Here is a 15,213-nt window from a genome sequence, read left to right on the forward strand (position 1 = left end):
TCTTATATTCTAGCTAGGTGGTTATCAAATAAGCTCTTTGGGTCAAAATATGTTTGCAAAAACCTGTTTTTGAATGGCCACAAGGTTGTCATAATATGAATGTGTTGTATTATGGTCATAAATATCGTGTGTTAAACTAGCAAAAACTAAATTCTCAATGATATTGCGACTTCAGTGTCACTGATCCTTTTTTGGATTTTTTATATTAATTGTAGAAAAGAAAAAACCCCCGGTTCAATAATTTTATGATCAAGGCAATAAACAGTTATTACGTCAATTCAGGAAAAGATGGCGCATTGGTTCCACAGAAATCCATTGAAATCAGCGTCGCCAGTCTCGTTTGATGCGCTGAAACTGATAACAACTAACAAATCAACCCAGAAGATATGCGGGTAAATAACTTTTTAAGTAAAGCAGTGATATTCTAAACCAGTTTACTTCTGTAGCTATTCATTTAGTCATTGCCTGGGCCTAAGCCTAACACGTAAATTGAATTTGGCATTATTGGATAAGGAAACAGTGGGTAAATATTTGTTATGATAGAACTGATAATTGCTCCATTTTATCCTAAGCTCACATATTTATTTATGGATTATTAACAGCCGACTAACAGAGTTGGGTTATTTGCATTTTCGAGCTCGAAGGCCTCCAGAAGGATGTAAACATAACATTGGCCGACAGTGACGTTGGATCTGCATAGGGGAAGAACTTTTCCGTCATGGCCCTAGTAAGAAATGAATATTCAGGGCTGCTCCATTTCATTTCGCAGAGATTTCTTATTTCAAGCTTTTAAAATCATATATTTTGTAAAAAGTAACCCCACTTTCATTAAAAATCATTAAAATAAGAGCAGAAAGTATGTATTCAATGTCTTAAATGAAAAATGTAAATAGGTGCTAGAAGGGCTCTAGAATTCAATGCTACAACTCTTTCTTGAAAGTTCTTTCCAACATCTTAAATGCCTTCTAGTCTGCCTAAAATATTTTTGCTACACTGACAGAGGTGCTAGTATGATACTTTCTATACAGACCCGAGCCCTGTGTGTACTTTTCAGGATGCAAAAACTAACTTTCCACTATAGATCTGGTGAATTCCTATTTTTTGTTAATTTTGTTTTTAGAGATTTGAAAACAACCCGTGCAAGATTTTTAACTGCCCTGACTGATCCTGGAAACAGCATAGCAACAATTGAAGCAGCAGCAAACCAGTACATCTCCCTTTTACAAGGCCTTTGTTGTGATGTTGGTGGTCAAGGTGAAAGCCAGCTAAAAAATTGTGTCAATTTCAAATGGACAAATAGCATAGGTGGAAATGAAATATGGTGAGTGATATGATTCACAGGCAAAAGTATTAAAAAATTGAACAGTTTTTTGCTGTACAAAATGTGACAATGGCTTTGAAAAAGCAAACTTTTTGTAACATGTTAGTTAAAAGCTTTTTGGTCTGACACTCCTCAGAGCATAAAACTTCAGATTAAGGGCCCAGAAAAACAAGATGGAAAATATATACCCAGTTGTGGATCAAAAATGGGCCCATCACAAAAACACAAGCACAAGACTGGTATAGTTGTCCAATCAGTGCTGCGTGCTTAAAGAAAACGAACAGTCTCCTTAAAACTGTCTACACAATACTCCTTCTGTCTACACAATAGCAACTTTTTTGTTACTGACTCTCGAAATCTGACTCTCGAATTGCAAAGAAGTGTTACCAATCCATGATGCTTGTAAACTGGAGGGCTGGGTGTAGGCTATCATACTCAGCCTCTGTTTTGAAAATGGTATATGTGTCATCCACATTTCGAAAATAGACGCCAGGCTTTTGGTCGTAGTCAAACAAATGCTCTTTATGAAAGCCAACAGAGATATTGGCCAACACAGGCCCCATAGGGCTATCCATAGGGACACCATCTCTTTGTTGGTACATTTCATTTTTAAAGCTGAATTCAACTGAATGTGTCACAGTTTTCATCAGTTCAATGAATATATACTCTGGGAATAGTGGGGTAATAAGCTTGCTCCACTACAAAGCATCTGCACATATTTTGGTCTAAGATGGTCTAACTTAAAGGAATATTTTTGTGAAAAGACTACAGTGTTGAAAGAATGCATTAAAGATTTTTCGTTTTCGATGTTCAAGTTTTGCATGAACTCAGTAAAACTTCAGAAAGCCACTTAGGCAGTTCATGTGGTGCTGAGCCAATCATAGACAAGATCGGTCTAAGTTGATGCTGAAATGTTTGAATTTCTGCTTAATAATTTGCTTATTGATTTATTAAAAAAATAGATTTAAAATTTTGTTTGGTTTTAGTGAAATGCCTGATGGACATTTTGAATTGGTATCCATTCTTTGTGAGATGGGATTATGGTTCATGAAACATGCTTCAAAAATGGCAGCAAATGACAGGTAGTAATTGCTTATTTTCTCTCACATAAAAGTTTGAAAAATTAGCACTCTTAGGTATAAGTGCATTCTGAAGTTAAAAAACAACCATTTGGTATCATTTGACACCCAAATCTGCCTTGAATTTGTGTAGTCATTTAGAAACTGTGCTAGTGGTGATTTAGCTTCACAAATAGTTCATTCTCCTTTGATGCTCAAAGAATTTTGTTTACTTATTCTTTGTTTTACTTTACTGTATCTTGTTTTGGAATGAGTTGGATTTGTTTTATATTTGTCTTAGTGTTACTGATGATGAAGCAAAAGAAATTCACAGAAGTCTGCGTACTGCTGCAGGAATTTTTCAACAAGTTAAGGTCTGATGATATTAGGAAAACTTGTCTGATTTTATGGCATAAAGTACAATTAGAACAATTTTCTTAACATTCTTCAAAGTATATACACTCCCCTCACAAAAGTATTGCACCACCTCAAAGGAGGGAAAATGGCGCAAGAATTATCAAAAGCTATTGTTGTGCGAATTGATTGTGTTTAAGTGGCGAATGGGAGTGTGTCGGAAGTGAAACAACCACCAATCAAAACTTCAATCTTTTAAGAAAACTTTTTTTAAAATAACAGTTTCAAAACGTCTTTTAACAGTTTCAAATTTTAATATTTTGACAGGAGCTATGAACTTTGAAACCGCTTTATGCCTTCTTGAATTGGTTGCATATAATTGGGCAACGTATTATTGTGGAATTTCATTCCAAACTTGAAGAATTCTTTTAATTAACGATTTTTTGGTTCTTCAAGAACCTTTTAAATCATGGTTCGTAATGTTTTTGATAAGAAGCCAAACATTTTCAACGATGTACAAATCTGGACTTGAACGACGCCACGGAAAAGCTTGAAATCTTCTTGTTCGGAAATAAATCGTTGTAAAAATGGTTTCCCTTTACGCAGGTGAATTTTTATTTTATATTTGTGTAAGACCCACATTATTTTTTGTTTGGAAGAATTTTGAGCTGCAAAACATTGCTCAGCGTCACGTTGCATGTCTTTTACTGTACCTTGGTGTAAACATGGTGAAATAAAACAGACAAAATCGCTACCCCTGTAATTTCAATTTTTTTTATTAACCCACTTCTCGGTTTATTGCTACTGAAGCACTCTTGAGAAACCTTTTTTGATTTATTGAAACTGTTATGTGGCTGCATCTAACATGGTCAACAATTTTTCAAAAACTAAAGACCACTTCCCTGTAAAAATATTGTAGGGACTCGCATCTCATTTGACAAATTTTCTCCCTTCGGCGTAGTCTACACTTTTTCAAAAACAATAATGTTTTTGCGTAAAATTTACATTTCTAACTAAATATTATATGACGTCAGTAAAATTTGCAAACTTTTCCCGCCGAAATTTGCTATAAAATATGCCTATTTCACCCAATTCATGCATTCAAATGTTTTGTATTGTAAAAATATTGACAAAAAGTGCCGCCATTTTGAACAAGGTGGTGCAATACATTTGTGAGGGGAGTGTATGGCCTTTTTTCAACAGTCCCTCCTGAACTGCATAGCATTTTGCCAACTTGTATCTTACAAAACTTGTTACCTTTAAACTTATTCTGTGAAAGTTGTTTGCCTGCATCATCCAGTCTTTTGCTGTTCAAATTTTCTTTAATCATAAATGTGAATTGCCCTTTGGTCTGTAGATCATAATGGCTCTAGGTCGCAGCCTTGAGTTTTAATTCTTATTTCCAGGATCAAACAACTGTAGGCGTAAGAAGTATTATCTTTAAATCCAAAGACAGATTTTAAGGTATTTCTAATTTTTTACAAATACTTCATTCAAACTTTGTGTTGCTGATGATGTAAATTGGTTTACTTGCTGGCAGGACATTAGTGCAAGCCGCTTAGGTGCAGGCTCTTTGCCGAAGCATGCTGACACAGATCCCAGAATTCTTGATGCCTATATTTTACAGTGCCTTGGAGAAGCTCAAGAAGGTATTACCTTGTTTTGCATTAGATCACTTCACAGGATGACAATTTCACACTTTTTATTCAGCCATTTTCTCATAAAATTAGTACTAGATACTTCCTCCAGAAACCATTGATGGGCTCTATCTTCTATGATCGAATTTTAAATGTAGAAATTCATGAATTTTAAATATAGAAATGTTAAGTCAAAAGTAGGAGAGAAGAGAACCACAACTGGGTATAAATCATTTCAAAATTACTTAGTATAAATCAAACAAGATATTTACAGGCCTTCTGCTAGAGATGTGGTTGTTCTTAAATTTTCTAATCATCCTGATTGAGTTATTTGTGTGTGTTATATGTGTGAGTTATTTCTAATTCATAGCTGATTCAGTGTTCAAAGCAATTAATTATTGTTTACTAGATGGTAGATAAGCTCATAATGTCTTGCATTTTAGTGACAGTTGCAAGAAGCGTGGAATTGAAGCATAAACCAACAATCACATCTGCTGTGGCAAACGAAACTTCAAAACTGTTCGACAAAGCTGGTGAGCTTCTGGATAATTCTTCCCATCGCCTGTTGTATTTCAGATGCTTATGTTATTAACTTTTGCTTTACCTTTTCCAAATCTTCAGTTCATTAGTCAGATGTGCTGTTCGTAAACACAAACATCCATGTTCATATATACACTAGATGTTTTAGAATTTGGACTCGTTTTGCTTAGATAGTTTCCTATCGTTTGCAGATGCCAACTTAAAAACAATTGACCAAGGAAAAGTTGCTAAATGGAGAAAATATTTACAGTTGAAAAAAGACATATACCTAGCCTATGTGAGTATTTGCTTTTTTAGGCTGCTACCAAAAAGTATCATAAGAACCTAGCAGTATAAACCCAAATCACGTCTAGAAATGATCTGTCTATAAATGTCTGACATGACGTTGGATGGGACTTTCTTGCAGTCTGTAACTAGGGGCTTCGTCTCAGTTTTATCCTTTTGGCCCCAGATGCCTCCCTTATGCGAAGTTCAATACATTTAACTTCTTAATGCATCCTGTCAGTGTTGTTGTAGCAAAATTGACCTTCAGCTTCTATTTTCGTTGTTTATTATTTCACTTTCCATTACTGATAACTTTTAATGTTGCATCGTTTAGTTATGAAAGAACCTTTGTTGTTATTTTTCTTGTATAAAACACACTAGCAGTTGATTTGCCCCAATGCCAGCTAACTGTTGTTGAAGCTAATATTATTAGCTTCGCAAAATGTACGTCATTGTTCATTGAACCGTTTTGACGAAGCCTGTGTCTCCTGAATCGTCTTTTTATTATTATTTGGCCAAATGTTGGTTGTGTTTTTCAAAGCTCGTCAAAAATACTTTTACATTATTTTAGGCTCATGCATTTGTTGGTGAATCAGAGCTGAATGAAGATCAGTGTGGCAAGGCAATTAGATCACTAAAGGAGGGCGAGAAATGTGGGTACAATCTTAGAAATTTTTTTTGCAAGAACCCTGTGTAATATAAATGTTTCATGTAGATAGAGTACTTTTTGAAGATTATGATACAGTTGCCATTTTAAAAACAGAAAAGACAAACAACCTAAGTATTTTGTTCAAGATGTATGAACGGTAGCATAGGATTGCCCGCTGGATTCTGTGAATCTTGCAATGAGTATAAATACGAAGATAGAGCTTCATCAGAGTGAATGAAGCCCTGTATGCCTGGGCGAAATATTAGTATTCGTTTCATAAAATTGATTTTGAAAATTTTTATCATTACAATGGATTCTCGTCCCCGTTTTGCTTTGTTCCTGAACTTTATCGACATAAATATTGTCTAGATTAACATAGTAACATCATTTGCGATATCTTGCTACTCCAGTCTTGTGGTAGGACAAAATTTGCACAATTCAACCTGCTCTGCGAAAATGAAAACTTGCTTTCAGGATCGTTTTGTCAAGGTCTGTGAAATCGGTAACATATCTTATCAATAGATTACCAGTCGGCAGCAAGACTGTGCAAAGAATATGCTTCAACAAGGGGGCCTGGGACAACAGCGAAGCCTGGAGAGCATCTGTTCTTCAAGAGACTTGGCCCAATCATATCAAAGCGCTTGGATAAAGCAACACATGAAAATGGATTCATGTAAGAGACCTTTCTTTGCTTGAATATTGTAATTATTCAAATATGAGTTTAAAGACAACTAAAGTTTACAAAAGATCTTTTCTTTGAGAAATTTACAGGAGTACATACTCTATTATTTTATTTGCCGAGCTTTTTTTCATGAATGATCATTGCTTTATGTATAATGTATGTATTACCATTGCCTCCATTCTGCGTGAAAAATCACTTTATCACTGATCAGCTCACTATCAAGGGCTGGTTTTGCTAAAAAATATGAAGATTTGAGAAAACTTCTTTCAATACCTTCTGATGTCTATGTTATTTTGTAAGTGTTTTGATGTATCCAGTAAAATCTTTAAAGCTTAAAATATTTTCCTTCTTTTTATTGTTCACAACACTTGTTCGCCCAGATATCATCAGAAAGTTCCAGCAGAGCCAACGGAGCTCGAATCAACCCCTCAGTATGGAGTAGCCAGCCCGGTTGAGTTCCCCATTCCAGCTCCTGCTCCTGTTTGGACAGCTGACTTTTTGGCTGGATTTCAAGTTTCAAAATCACAACCAAAGGTAACTGCAGTCGCAACATAACATTTTACCATTTCCAAATCTTAGATTCATTTTTAGTGACATTTTCATTTTAGCTTACCCACTACTCTGTACCAGTGGCCATGATGGTCATTTTGACACCTAAAATTCACAGTGGGTGGTAACCTTTGGATAATCTCCCAGAACTGCAAGTAATGACAGAGGATCGATGCCGCAGTATACACAGAAATTATGGTCACCTTAATTTAATTTCTCAAGACCATTTAGGCGTTGCGATTACTTCCTTTTTGTCACCAGATTATTTTCCACGACGTCTTGTTATCAATTAATGAATTAGATAGAGGAAGAGGACCATGGCTTTGTGCAATAGAAAGGTAGAGGACCATGGCTCTACTTTGATGACTTCTTCCCTTAGGCGACGCTCATCGTGCATCATTGGTATTCTCTTTTGCGACATTCTCTTGTGATGGCTTTTGTTTTGTTACTTTTTTAGTTCGCTTTTCTCCTGCGTTTTGCTATTGGTTATGGTTTTCTAAATTTTTGTAAATCAGTTAAAATATTGTTGTAGTGTAAGTTGTATCTGTGTCAAATACTGTCCCATAAAAATTCAAAAATAAAACGTCAGTGTTAAAGCTCAGCGTCAATACAAATATTTATACGTCCAAAACTCTCTGTAGAATATCACATGTGCAAATCTTTTTATATGTTACTACATTGAGCAAGTCAAAGCCTGTAATTTTGGTTACTTTAATCTAGTTTGCCGCCTTCATTATAGTCTTCTATTCGTAACAGCCAAAAACGTTAGATATTTTTGTTCTTTGAGCCCTGATCAGGTTGCCAAATACTTGCTGATCAATTTTTTATTTCTAAACGATTCCCAATTATTTTGCACAAAAGGCCAAAACCTTAGGATTCAAAAATTTGAATTACTTGAGCAGCAATATAAATTTTGAGTGCTTACAATACATACTTCACAGATCATGGAGAAAGAATGACTATTTACCTTAAGCCAATAGATCCAAAGTTTTTCCTTGCCTTAAAGAGATTATGTGTAAAAACCTTAAAGGTATCAAAGTGAATTTGGGATTCGAAGGCAGGTAGATAGGAACTGTTTGTCTTCAAAGTCAAACCTTAATTATTGGCATTAAGATGCAAATAACACAGCAAAGGAAGTCGTCAAGAATGTGGGTATATTCCAGAAGTACCCTAAACCTAAAACCTAATGTTCAAGAGGTAACAACGAACTGATTTAAACCTTTTATACAAGAACTTCCATAGATGAAAAAGATAGGCTTTGTCAATGCTACTTATAGTGAGGGAAAAAGCCATAACAATCGTGCATTTAGTGAAGAAAGCATGAAAATTGGCATACCTATAGATTTTGACATGCTGAAAACGATGAGATCGGGACCCCACCTGTAAATTACCCCAAAAAGCTATTTTTAGATGATGATACTCGGACCCAGTCCTCCTCAACTAATTCTACCAATTTTACACCACACTTCCATATTAAAAGCATACAGAGTTGTATAAGTGTATAATCAGGCATGAAAATGCAATAATATTGTTATTTCAAAATGAATTGCCCCCATATTCTATTTTTAGATGGGGTTCTTGGTCCCAGACCTCCAGGAAAGGTGCTGATCATTTTTCTGTAGTACCCGGGAGCGAAATACTAAAATTACTAATATCACAGAGATTAAGATCCTCATAACGATGAAAGCAATTTTTCAACTTTCATATTAGGCCCGCAGTCTATTTTTAGAAAGCGGTACTTGGATCCAGACCTCTACAAAATTTTCAAAAACAATGCGTCAAGTCATAAAAGTTAATTGAGAGGGGATTAAATTGTACCAAAAAGCTTTCTTCAGAATGGGGTAGAGCAGTTTTTCTATCAATCTATCTTTATGTATGCAATGGATGGACAATTTCGATTTTCGCGATACAGAAGCTGAATCCGTAGTTAACAGCTGAAAGCAATCTGTAAGCGTTGCAGCTTTTGAATTTCCAGAAACGTGGTATAATTACTGATCTGATCAGTTGCGTTGATGCATGTAGAAGATCCTTTGTCTTAAGAACGCGCGAGCACGCTACCCTTGAAGTGAGATACCTGGTAAAAAGAAAAGCCTGATCTTTTGAAAAAGAAAAGCGTGGCATGATATGAGTAGGGGATATTTTGACATGACTGTAAGCAGAAAGTAGCCAGAACGGTTCCAAAAAGTGTCATGTCCGGAAAGAGGTTTGAGCTTTTGGACGTACCCAATCACTTTGATAGATGTCAGACTGATAGAGAAATAGACTGGAATCTCTGTTTTCTGTGTCAAGGAGTCGATCAAACTGCGCTCGTGCGTCCAGCGAATGTTACTAGAGCTGATGCTAGTCAAGGATATCTTGCTGTAATAGAAAACCTTAGACGTTTTGGGGAGATAGGACAGCTACCGTCATCTCTGAAGCGAAGGTTCCAAAATCCGAATCTCTTAGATAATTTTGTTCAATACCAAGCAAAGTTTCATAAAAGTTGTAGAAATCGTTACGACAATTATCATTACAACAGGATATGTAGAAAAAGGCGCGTTGATGAAAGCAGCCAGGAACAAAGTTCCACTGTGACTTTAAAAACTCGATCTCAGTATACTGCAGATAATTTTCAACCAACGTGCATATTATGTGATGAGCATGACTCCGATAAAAACTTGCACCATGCGGGCACACTTGGCTTGGATAAAAGAATTCGCGATGCGGCCATTCTGTTATCGGACGACAAGCTTCTTGCTAGACTCAGTGAAGGTGACTTGGTCGCAATTGAGGCTCGTTACCACAAGAACTGTTTGACCATTCTAGGAAATAGAGTACGAGCCATAAAATCTTCTAAACCTGCAGCAGATGTTGAGTACGAAATTATTTACGGAGTCATTTTAGCGGAAATAGTCTCCTACATGCAAGAATGCTGCAGTGTTGAAGAAACAATCCCAGTTTTCAAACTAAGTGCTTTGAAAACTCTTTTTTGCAAGCGCCTTGTCGAATATGGTGCATCTGAAGAATATAAGAGCAAGATTCACAGCACTCGCCTCAAGAGAAAATTATTGAGCTACTTCCAGAACTGAGTGAGCATAAGAAAGGAAGAGAAATACTCTTGACTTTGAAGGAAGAGACGGGATCAGCAATATTCGATTCGTGCTCGTTTAGCGGAGAGGATGATGGTAGATGCCTTGCAAGAGCAGCCAAAATAATTAGAAAACAAATGTTTGCTGACGATAAGGAAGAACCAAAACATGAAGCATCAGTTCCGGCCTCACTTTATAGCTTAGTAAGAATGATCCTGGGTGTTTCGGTGATTGGAGGGGAGCCTTGTGAATTGAGCAACAGTAGAGCTGCGACATCTATCTCTCAGTTGATTCGGTTTAATACAATCAGAAAAGAAAAGAAGCACAATGACATTGTTGAAAAAAAACGGCACATGAAAGCTGACGAAACACCATTTCCTCGCTATATTTGATTGATGATACACAGCAAAACGCGAAAAAAGGGCTTGGTAGTAAACCTTGCAAAGCATGGAATAAGCGTCCCGTACAATCGCGTGCAAAATTTCGAACTAGCGGTTACAAAACAGTTGTGTAAAATTTACAGAGAAAACGGCGTAGTTTGCCCACCAAGTATCCAGAATGGTATGTTCACGTCTGCAGCGATCGACAACATTGACCACAATCCATCTTCATCTACAGCATTGAGTGCTTTCCAAGGTACAAGTATCTCAATTTTCCAACATCCGAAAATCATGAGAGGGCAGACACAACTACCGACACAGGTCTGGATCCAAGTACCGCTTTCTAAAAATAGACTGCGGGCCTAATATGAAAGTTGAACAATTGCTTTCATCGTTATGAGGATCTTAATCTCTGTGATATTAGTAATTTTAGTATTTCGCTCCCGGGTACTACAGAAAAATGATCAGCACCTTTCCTGGAGGTCTGGGACCAAGAACCCCATCTAAAAATAGAATATGGGGGCAATTCATTTTGAAATAACAATATTATTGCATTTTCATGCCTGATTATACACTTATACAACTCTGTATGCTTTTAATATGGAAGTGTGGTGTAAAATTGGTAGAATTAGTTGAGGAGGACTGGGTCCGAGTATCATCATCTAAAAATAGCTTTTTGGGGTACTTAACAGGTGGGGTCCCGATCTCATCGTTTTCAGCATGTCAAAATCTGTAGGTATGCCAATTTTCATGCTTTCTTCACTAAATGCACGATTGTTATGAAATCTGCCACTGGTTGCCCTCACTATTAGCGACTTCAAAACACAAGAATTTTCGTAGCAAATATTTTTTGTTTCAGTTTCTCTCTGACCTTGGAAAGCTGGGTTAGAAATCCCTTGTTATGGATCCCTCAGGCTTTCCTTTTACAATTTCTTGGGCTTTTGAAACACTGAATAGCATAAATCTTGTTAAGACCATCTATTAATCCTACGTACAAACGTTGAATGTCGGTCCCACGTATGGCGTACTTGAACCGAATAGCCTAGGTTAGGTAAGGCATATTTCTCGCTCTTCTCTTCTGTATTTCTATAAGATGTATTCAGACATAATCCTCAATATAGGTTGGAGACAGCATACTGATAAAGTTCTATGTTACATGATGAAGTAACAAAGTATTTAAAATTTGTAAGGTCTATTGTACTGCTCGATCTCTTTGCTATTGTTCATCCGCTGTGTTTTGCTTATAGTGTAAAACTCTTGCAAAATGTGCACGGAGGACCCAATCAGTAAAAAATCAACATAATACAAGGATAGAGAGAAGGGCGTGAATCAAATGTTTTTTCTGTAAAGCAAGCCATTTTTCAAGTGGCTATTTTAGATCCAAATGTTGGTATAGACATCTTCACAATCTGGTTAGCAAAGAAAATTGTTCTGTGACATCTTGCAGTTTGTTGTCATATTTGGACACTGATGTAACTTTGTTGAATAAAGTAACAAAGCTTTGACATTTATCTACGATAAAACAAAGGGGACGAACCTGGTTTTAATATACCAGTAAAACAAAAAAATGTGGTCTCAATAACATGACAGGTTTACATGGAGGATGTAGGACTAAGTGACTACTTGCGTCTTTTGAAATAACCTTAATTGATAACACTTATTTAATGACTTATATTTAAGATCTATTGACTTAATGCATTCACTAATTAATTCACTAATGCCACTGTCTTTATTGTATGAAGTATGAAGTCACTGTCTTTATTGCCTTCATGTATACTCAAGAATTTTAGCCGCAAGGAAAAACATGGATAAATTTATTCAACACTCAACTATTATTATGATATTATTCACATAATGATCTATAAAATATTAATTTTTACAAGAAAATTGTGCATGGCAATCAAATTTTATTAATATTTGTATATTTGTTTTAATCTAGGCACATGGAACAGATGCAGAGGTGGAGCAAATTAAAGAGCCAGAAATAAACCCCAAATCATCAGGAAACAAGTCTGAAACAGGTTGCATAGTGTCATAAGACTGAGGATCCATAACTGAAACCTTGGGAATCGATACATATTTCCTAGGAAATTAAATATTGCAATCTAAACGTAAAATAGAAGATATTTGACTTCTTTTCTCTTGGAAGAGGGGTTGATATAAATATTATGAAGCAAGTTTCTTTATTGTGCACATGTTAAAAATTTCCATGAAACATTGTGAGTTGTTCAAAAAATTGTATAATTAGAAATACGTTCATTGGTGTTTATGATCTTTTTACATTATGAATAATAAGTCATTTGCAATTTTAGTTTCTGTTAGAAACAAGGAGAGATAACATCCATCTTGATTTGAAAGCAAATTGTTATCCAGATAAAACAAAGTCAAAGCTGAAAACAGCTGTCTGTAATGATATAAGAAATATTAAATATTTACAATAACAATCAAGCATGTAGAATCAGTTATAACTACCAATGAATTTTTGCATTTACAATTAAATCAGAGTTCTTGTGTAAATTTTTTATTTGATAGCAAACATTGTTTGTAAATGCTTGTATACTCATGAAGCAAAAAGACAAAAAGTGTTGTTGTATGTGCATTTTCAGTGTAGATTTTAACACTATATTCTACTTTAAAGAGAGTAATATCATGTATTCTTTCACAAACATTCTTTTTATTAGTTTCAATGGCATGATAATATTGCTCTTGCTTGGACTAATGTTCTATATATTTGTGATGGAGTGCTACTACTCAGGGCTTGTTGCTTTTCCTTGAGGACTGCTCCGTCGTCTTGGAAAAGAATCTTTCTGTTTATCATCATCTAATGCATCTTTTATGTCTTCTAATAAGTCTTCACTTATTTTGTTTTCTGCAAGGTTGATCTCCCTTAGCGGTGTATTGTAAGTTGTGATTAAGTCATAAAGAAGCTCTGCACCTACATCTGTAATTCCACATCCTTCAAAATCAACTACTTTCATAGTCTTTGAAGCTGCAAGAGCTACTGCAAATGCTCCAGCACCAAAATCACCAATATTATTATAATCAAGAAATAAACTTGCAAGAGATGACCCATTAGCAATTGCCATAGCAAGTTGTGCCCACCCAGCTTGTGATATTCCCTGATTCCCAGTAAGTGTTAGCTCCATTATTCCTGCTTTGCTTCCATTGGATGATAAGAGAGAGCACACATTAGCCAAACCATCGTCACCTAGCTGACAGTCACCTAGATCCAAGGATTGAAGTTTTGGATGATCATCAAGTGCTGTGACAATTATAGACATTCCTTCATCTTGCAGTGGTGTGCCATGCATGCTTTGAAATAAAATGGAAGATCTTTATTACTTTTTATGATAATTAGAGTTGCAAGGCAAATCGGGATGATTTATCAATTTTTTTAGTGGCAGGATTCAAACACCTTTTCCTGGCCCTATTAAGGTTTATTGCCAGCAAATGAAGGTCTTTTTCAAGGAAAGTTGGGAAATATGTTATTCTTTCAGTGCTGTGTTGTGTTTCACACATATAGAACCATTTAGACTTCTTAAAAACTGGCGAATAACAAATTTAAACTAAATGATCATGGGGGTGGTATGCAAAGTAATATAATTTAGCTTTCCAATGCCGATCTGCTCTTTAATGTATCATTTATTAAACATTTCTGGCTAACCAGCACTGGTAGTTACATATATCAGTTTTTGTTGAGCAATCTTTGTTGCACAAACATTAGGGTCTAATACCAACCTTGCAAGTAAAAAAGTAATAAATAACTTTTAGAAAAGTAGTTTAACAGAAAAGTAACACATAAACAAAACAGGGTCATCTCAAATAAACTATTGTCACTGTTGTCTGCATCAACAATTGCACTCTGTCCCATCTTGTCAAAGGATAATACCATTTGTTCCACTCACTTGACTTTTGTACAATAGTTATAATTTTAGTGTTGAAAGTTTGCAAACAGCAACCAACTAGCCTGTGATATTTGCTGGCCAAAGTTAGTCTCCACGTCTACATTTGTAGAAATTTTGATTAGGATTTGAAGAGCAACAATATTTTTTTGATTATATGTAAATTCATGAAAGTGATTATTTAAATTTTCCTACTAAACGTAAAATCTTAAATAGATTCTAGATGAACGAACCTCCTAAACGGACGATCAAATCCTGGATCAACCAGTCAAAAAATTACCCCCCAATGACCATGAAAAGGCCCGTAAATTGAATTTTATAATAATATCTATATTAAACTTAGGACAAAAATCGATTGTGTTAGAAGATCAAACAGTAACGACTGCAAAACACAGGGTTGAAGCCTGGGTTTCAAACATCAGTCATATTATCAAAACAGCTGTCATAAAAATATAGAAAAACATACAATAAGGAGGTTAGAGAATCATTTTGTATAAGGCCTTCAGTAAGCCATCTTATCCGATCCTTTGAATTTACTACACCAAGGTTCAAGTTGAGTTGTACGAGGCTGTCATTTCCCTTCAGACTTTCTGTTAATTTTTGAAAACAGCTATCATCCATGCGGCATCCCCGCAAGGAAAGCAAACGTATTGAATCATTGTTTAATGATTCGCAGATGTCCTTTATCTCCAAAATACTGAGCTCTTCTCCAGCGATTTGAACAGAACCGAGCAGCATTTTGTTTGCGAAATTTACCTCTGAAAAATGTAGCCATTAAATGGCCTCGTAGCCTCGTAGTACAACACCTT

The 15,213-nt window shown here is 35.6% G+C and overlaps 2 protein-coding genes across 2 annotated transcripts; one reads left to right on the plus strand and one right to left on the minus strand.

Moving 5' to 3' along the window:
* Positions 1 to 102: 102 nt before the first annotated feature.
* LOC135686552 (BRO1 domain-containing protein BROX) lies at positions 103 to 13,147 on the plus strand. Its single transcript, XM_065202810.2, has 11 exons — positions 103 to 392; positions 1,121 to 1,321; positions 2,308 to 2,403; positions 2,681 to 2,753; positions 4,274 to 4,382; positions 4,814 to 4,903; positions 5,102 to 5,187; positions 5,746 to 5,827; positions 6,346 to 6,496; positions 6,886 to 7,039; positions 12,442 to 13,147. Exons 1-11 carry the CDS (start codon positions 289 to 291, stop codon positions 12,538 to 12,540), a joined length of 1,245 nt encoding a protein of 414 aa, XP_065058882.2. The 5' UTR covers positions 103 to 288; the 3' UTR covers positions 12,541 to 13,147.
* LOC135686578 (leucine-rich repeat-containing protein 73) lies at positions 12,312 to 15,208 on the minus strand. Its single transcript, XM_065202847.2, has 2 exons — positions 14,871 to 15,208; positions 12,312 to 13,814 (listed from the first exon to the last, which is right to left on the minus strand). The coding sequence occupies exons 1-2, from the start codon at positions 15,140 to 15,142 to the stop codon at positions 13,250 to 13,252; spliced, it is 837 nt and encodes a 278-aa protein (XP_065058919.2). The 5' UTR covers positions 15,143 to 15,208; the 3' UTR covers positions 12,312 to 13,249.
* Between the last annotated feature and the right edge of the window lie 5 nt (positions 15,209 to 15,213).

Source organism: Rhopilema esculentum, chromosome 10 (genome assembly GCF_057945365.1).
Source record: "Rhopilema esculentum isolate cy_ngs chromosome 10, ASM5794536v1, whole genome shotgun sequence".
NCBI classification, from domain to species: Eukaryota; Metazoa; Cnidaria; class Scyphozoa; order Rhizostomeae; family Rhizostomatidae; genus Rhopilema; species Rhopilema esculentum.

What these genes read in the sequence shown, in the direction of transcription:
- LOC135686552 (XM_065202810.2), top strand. Translation starts at nt 289, where the DNA reads ATGGCGCATTGGTTCCACAGAAATCCATTGAAATCAGCGTCGCCAGTC. An exon ending in CCTTGGAGAAGCTCAAGAAG is followed by an intron (nt 4,383 to 4,813) that starts GTATTACCTTGT and finishes CTTGCATTTTAG; the next exon opens with TGACAGTTGCAAGAAGCGTG. An exon ending in ACTAAAGGAGGGCGAGAAAT is followed by an intron (nt 5,828 to 6,345) that starts GTGGGTACAATC and finishes TCTTATCAATAG; the next exon opens with ATTACCAGTCGGCAGCAAGA.
- LOC135686578 (XM_065202847.2), bottom strand. Translation starts at nt 15,142, where the DNA reads ATGCTGCTCGGTTCTGTTCAAATCGCTGGAGAAGAGCTCAGTATTTTG. An exon ending in GATTCTCTAACCTCCTTATT is followed by an intron (nt 13,815 to 14,870) that starts GTATGTTTTTCT and finishes TTTATTTCAAAG; the next exon opens with CATGCATGGCACACCACTGC.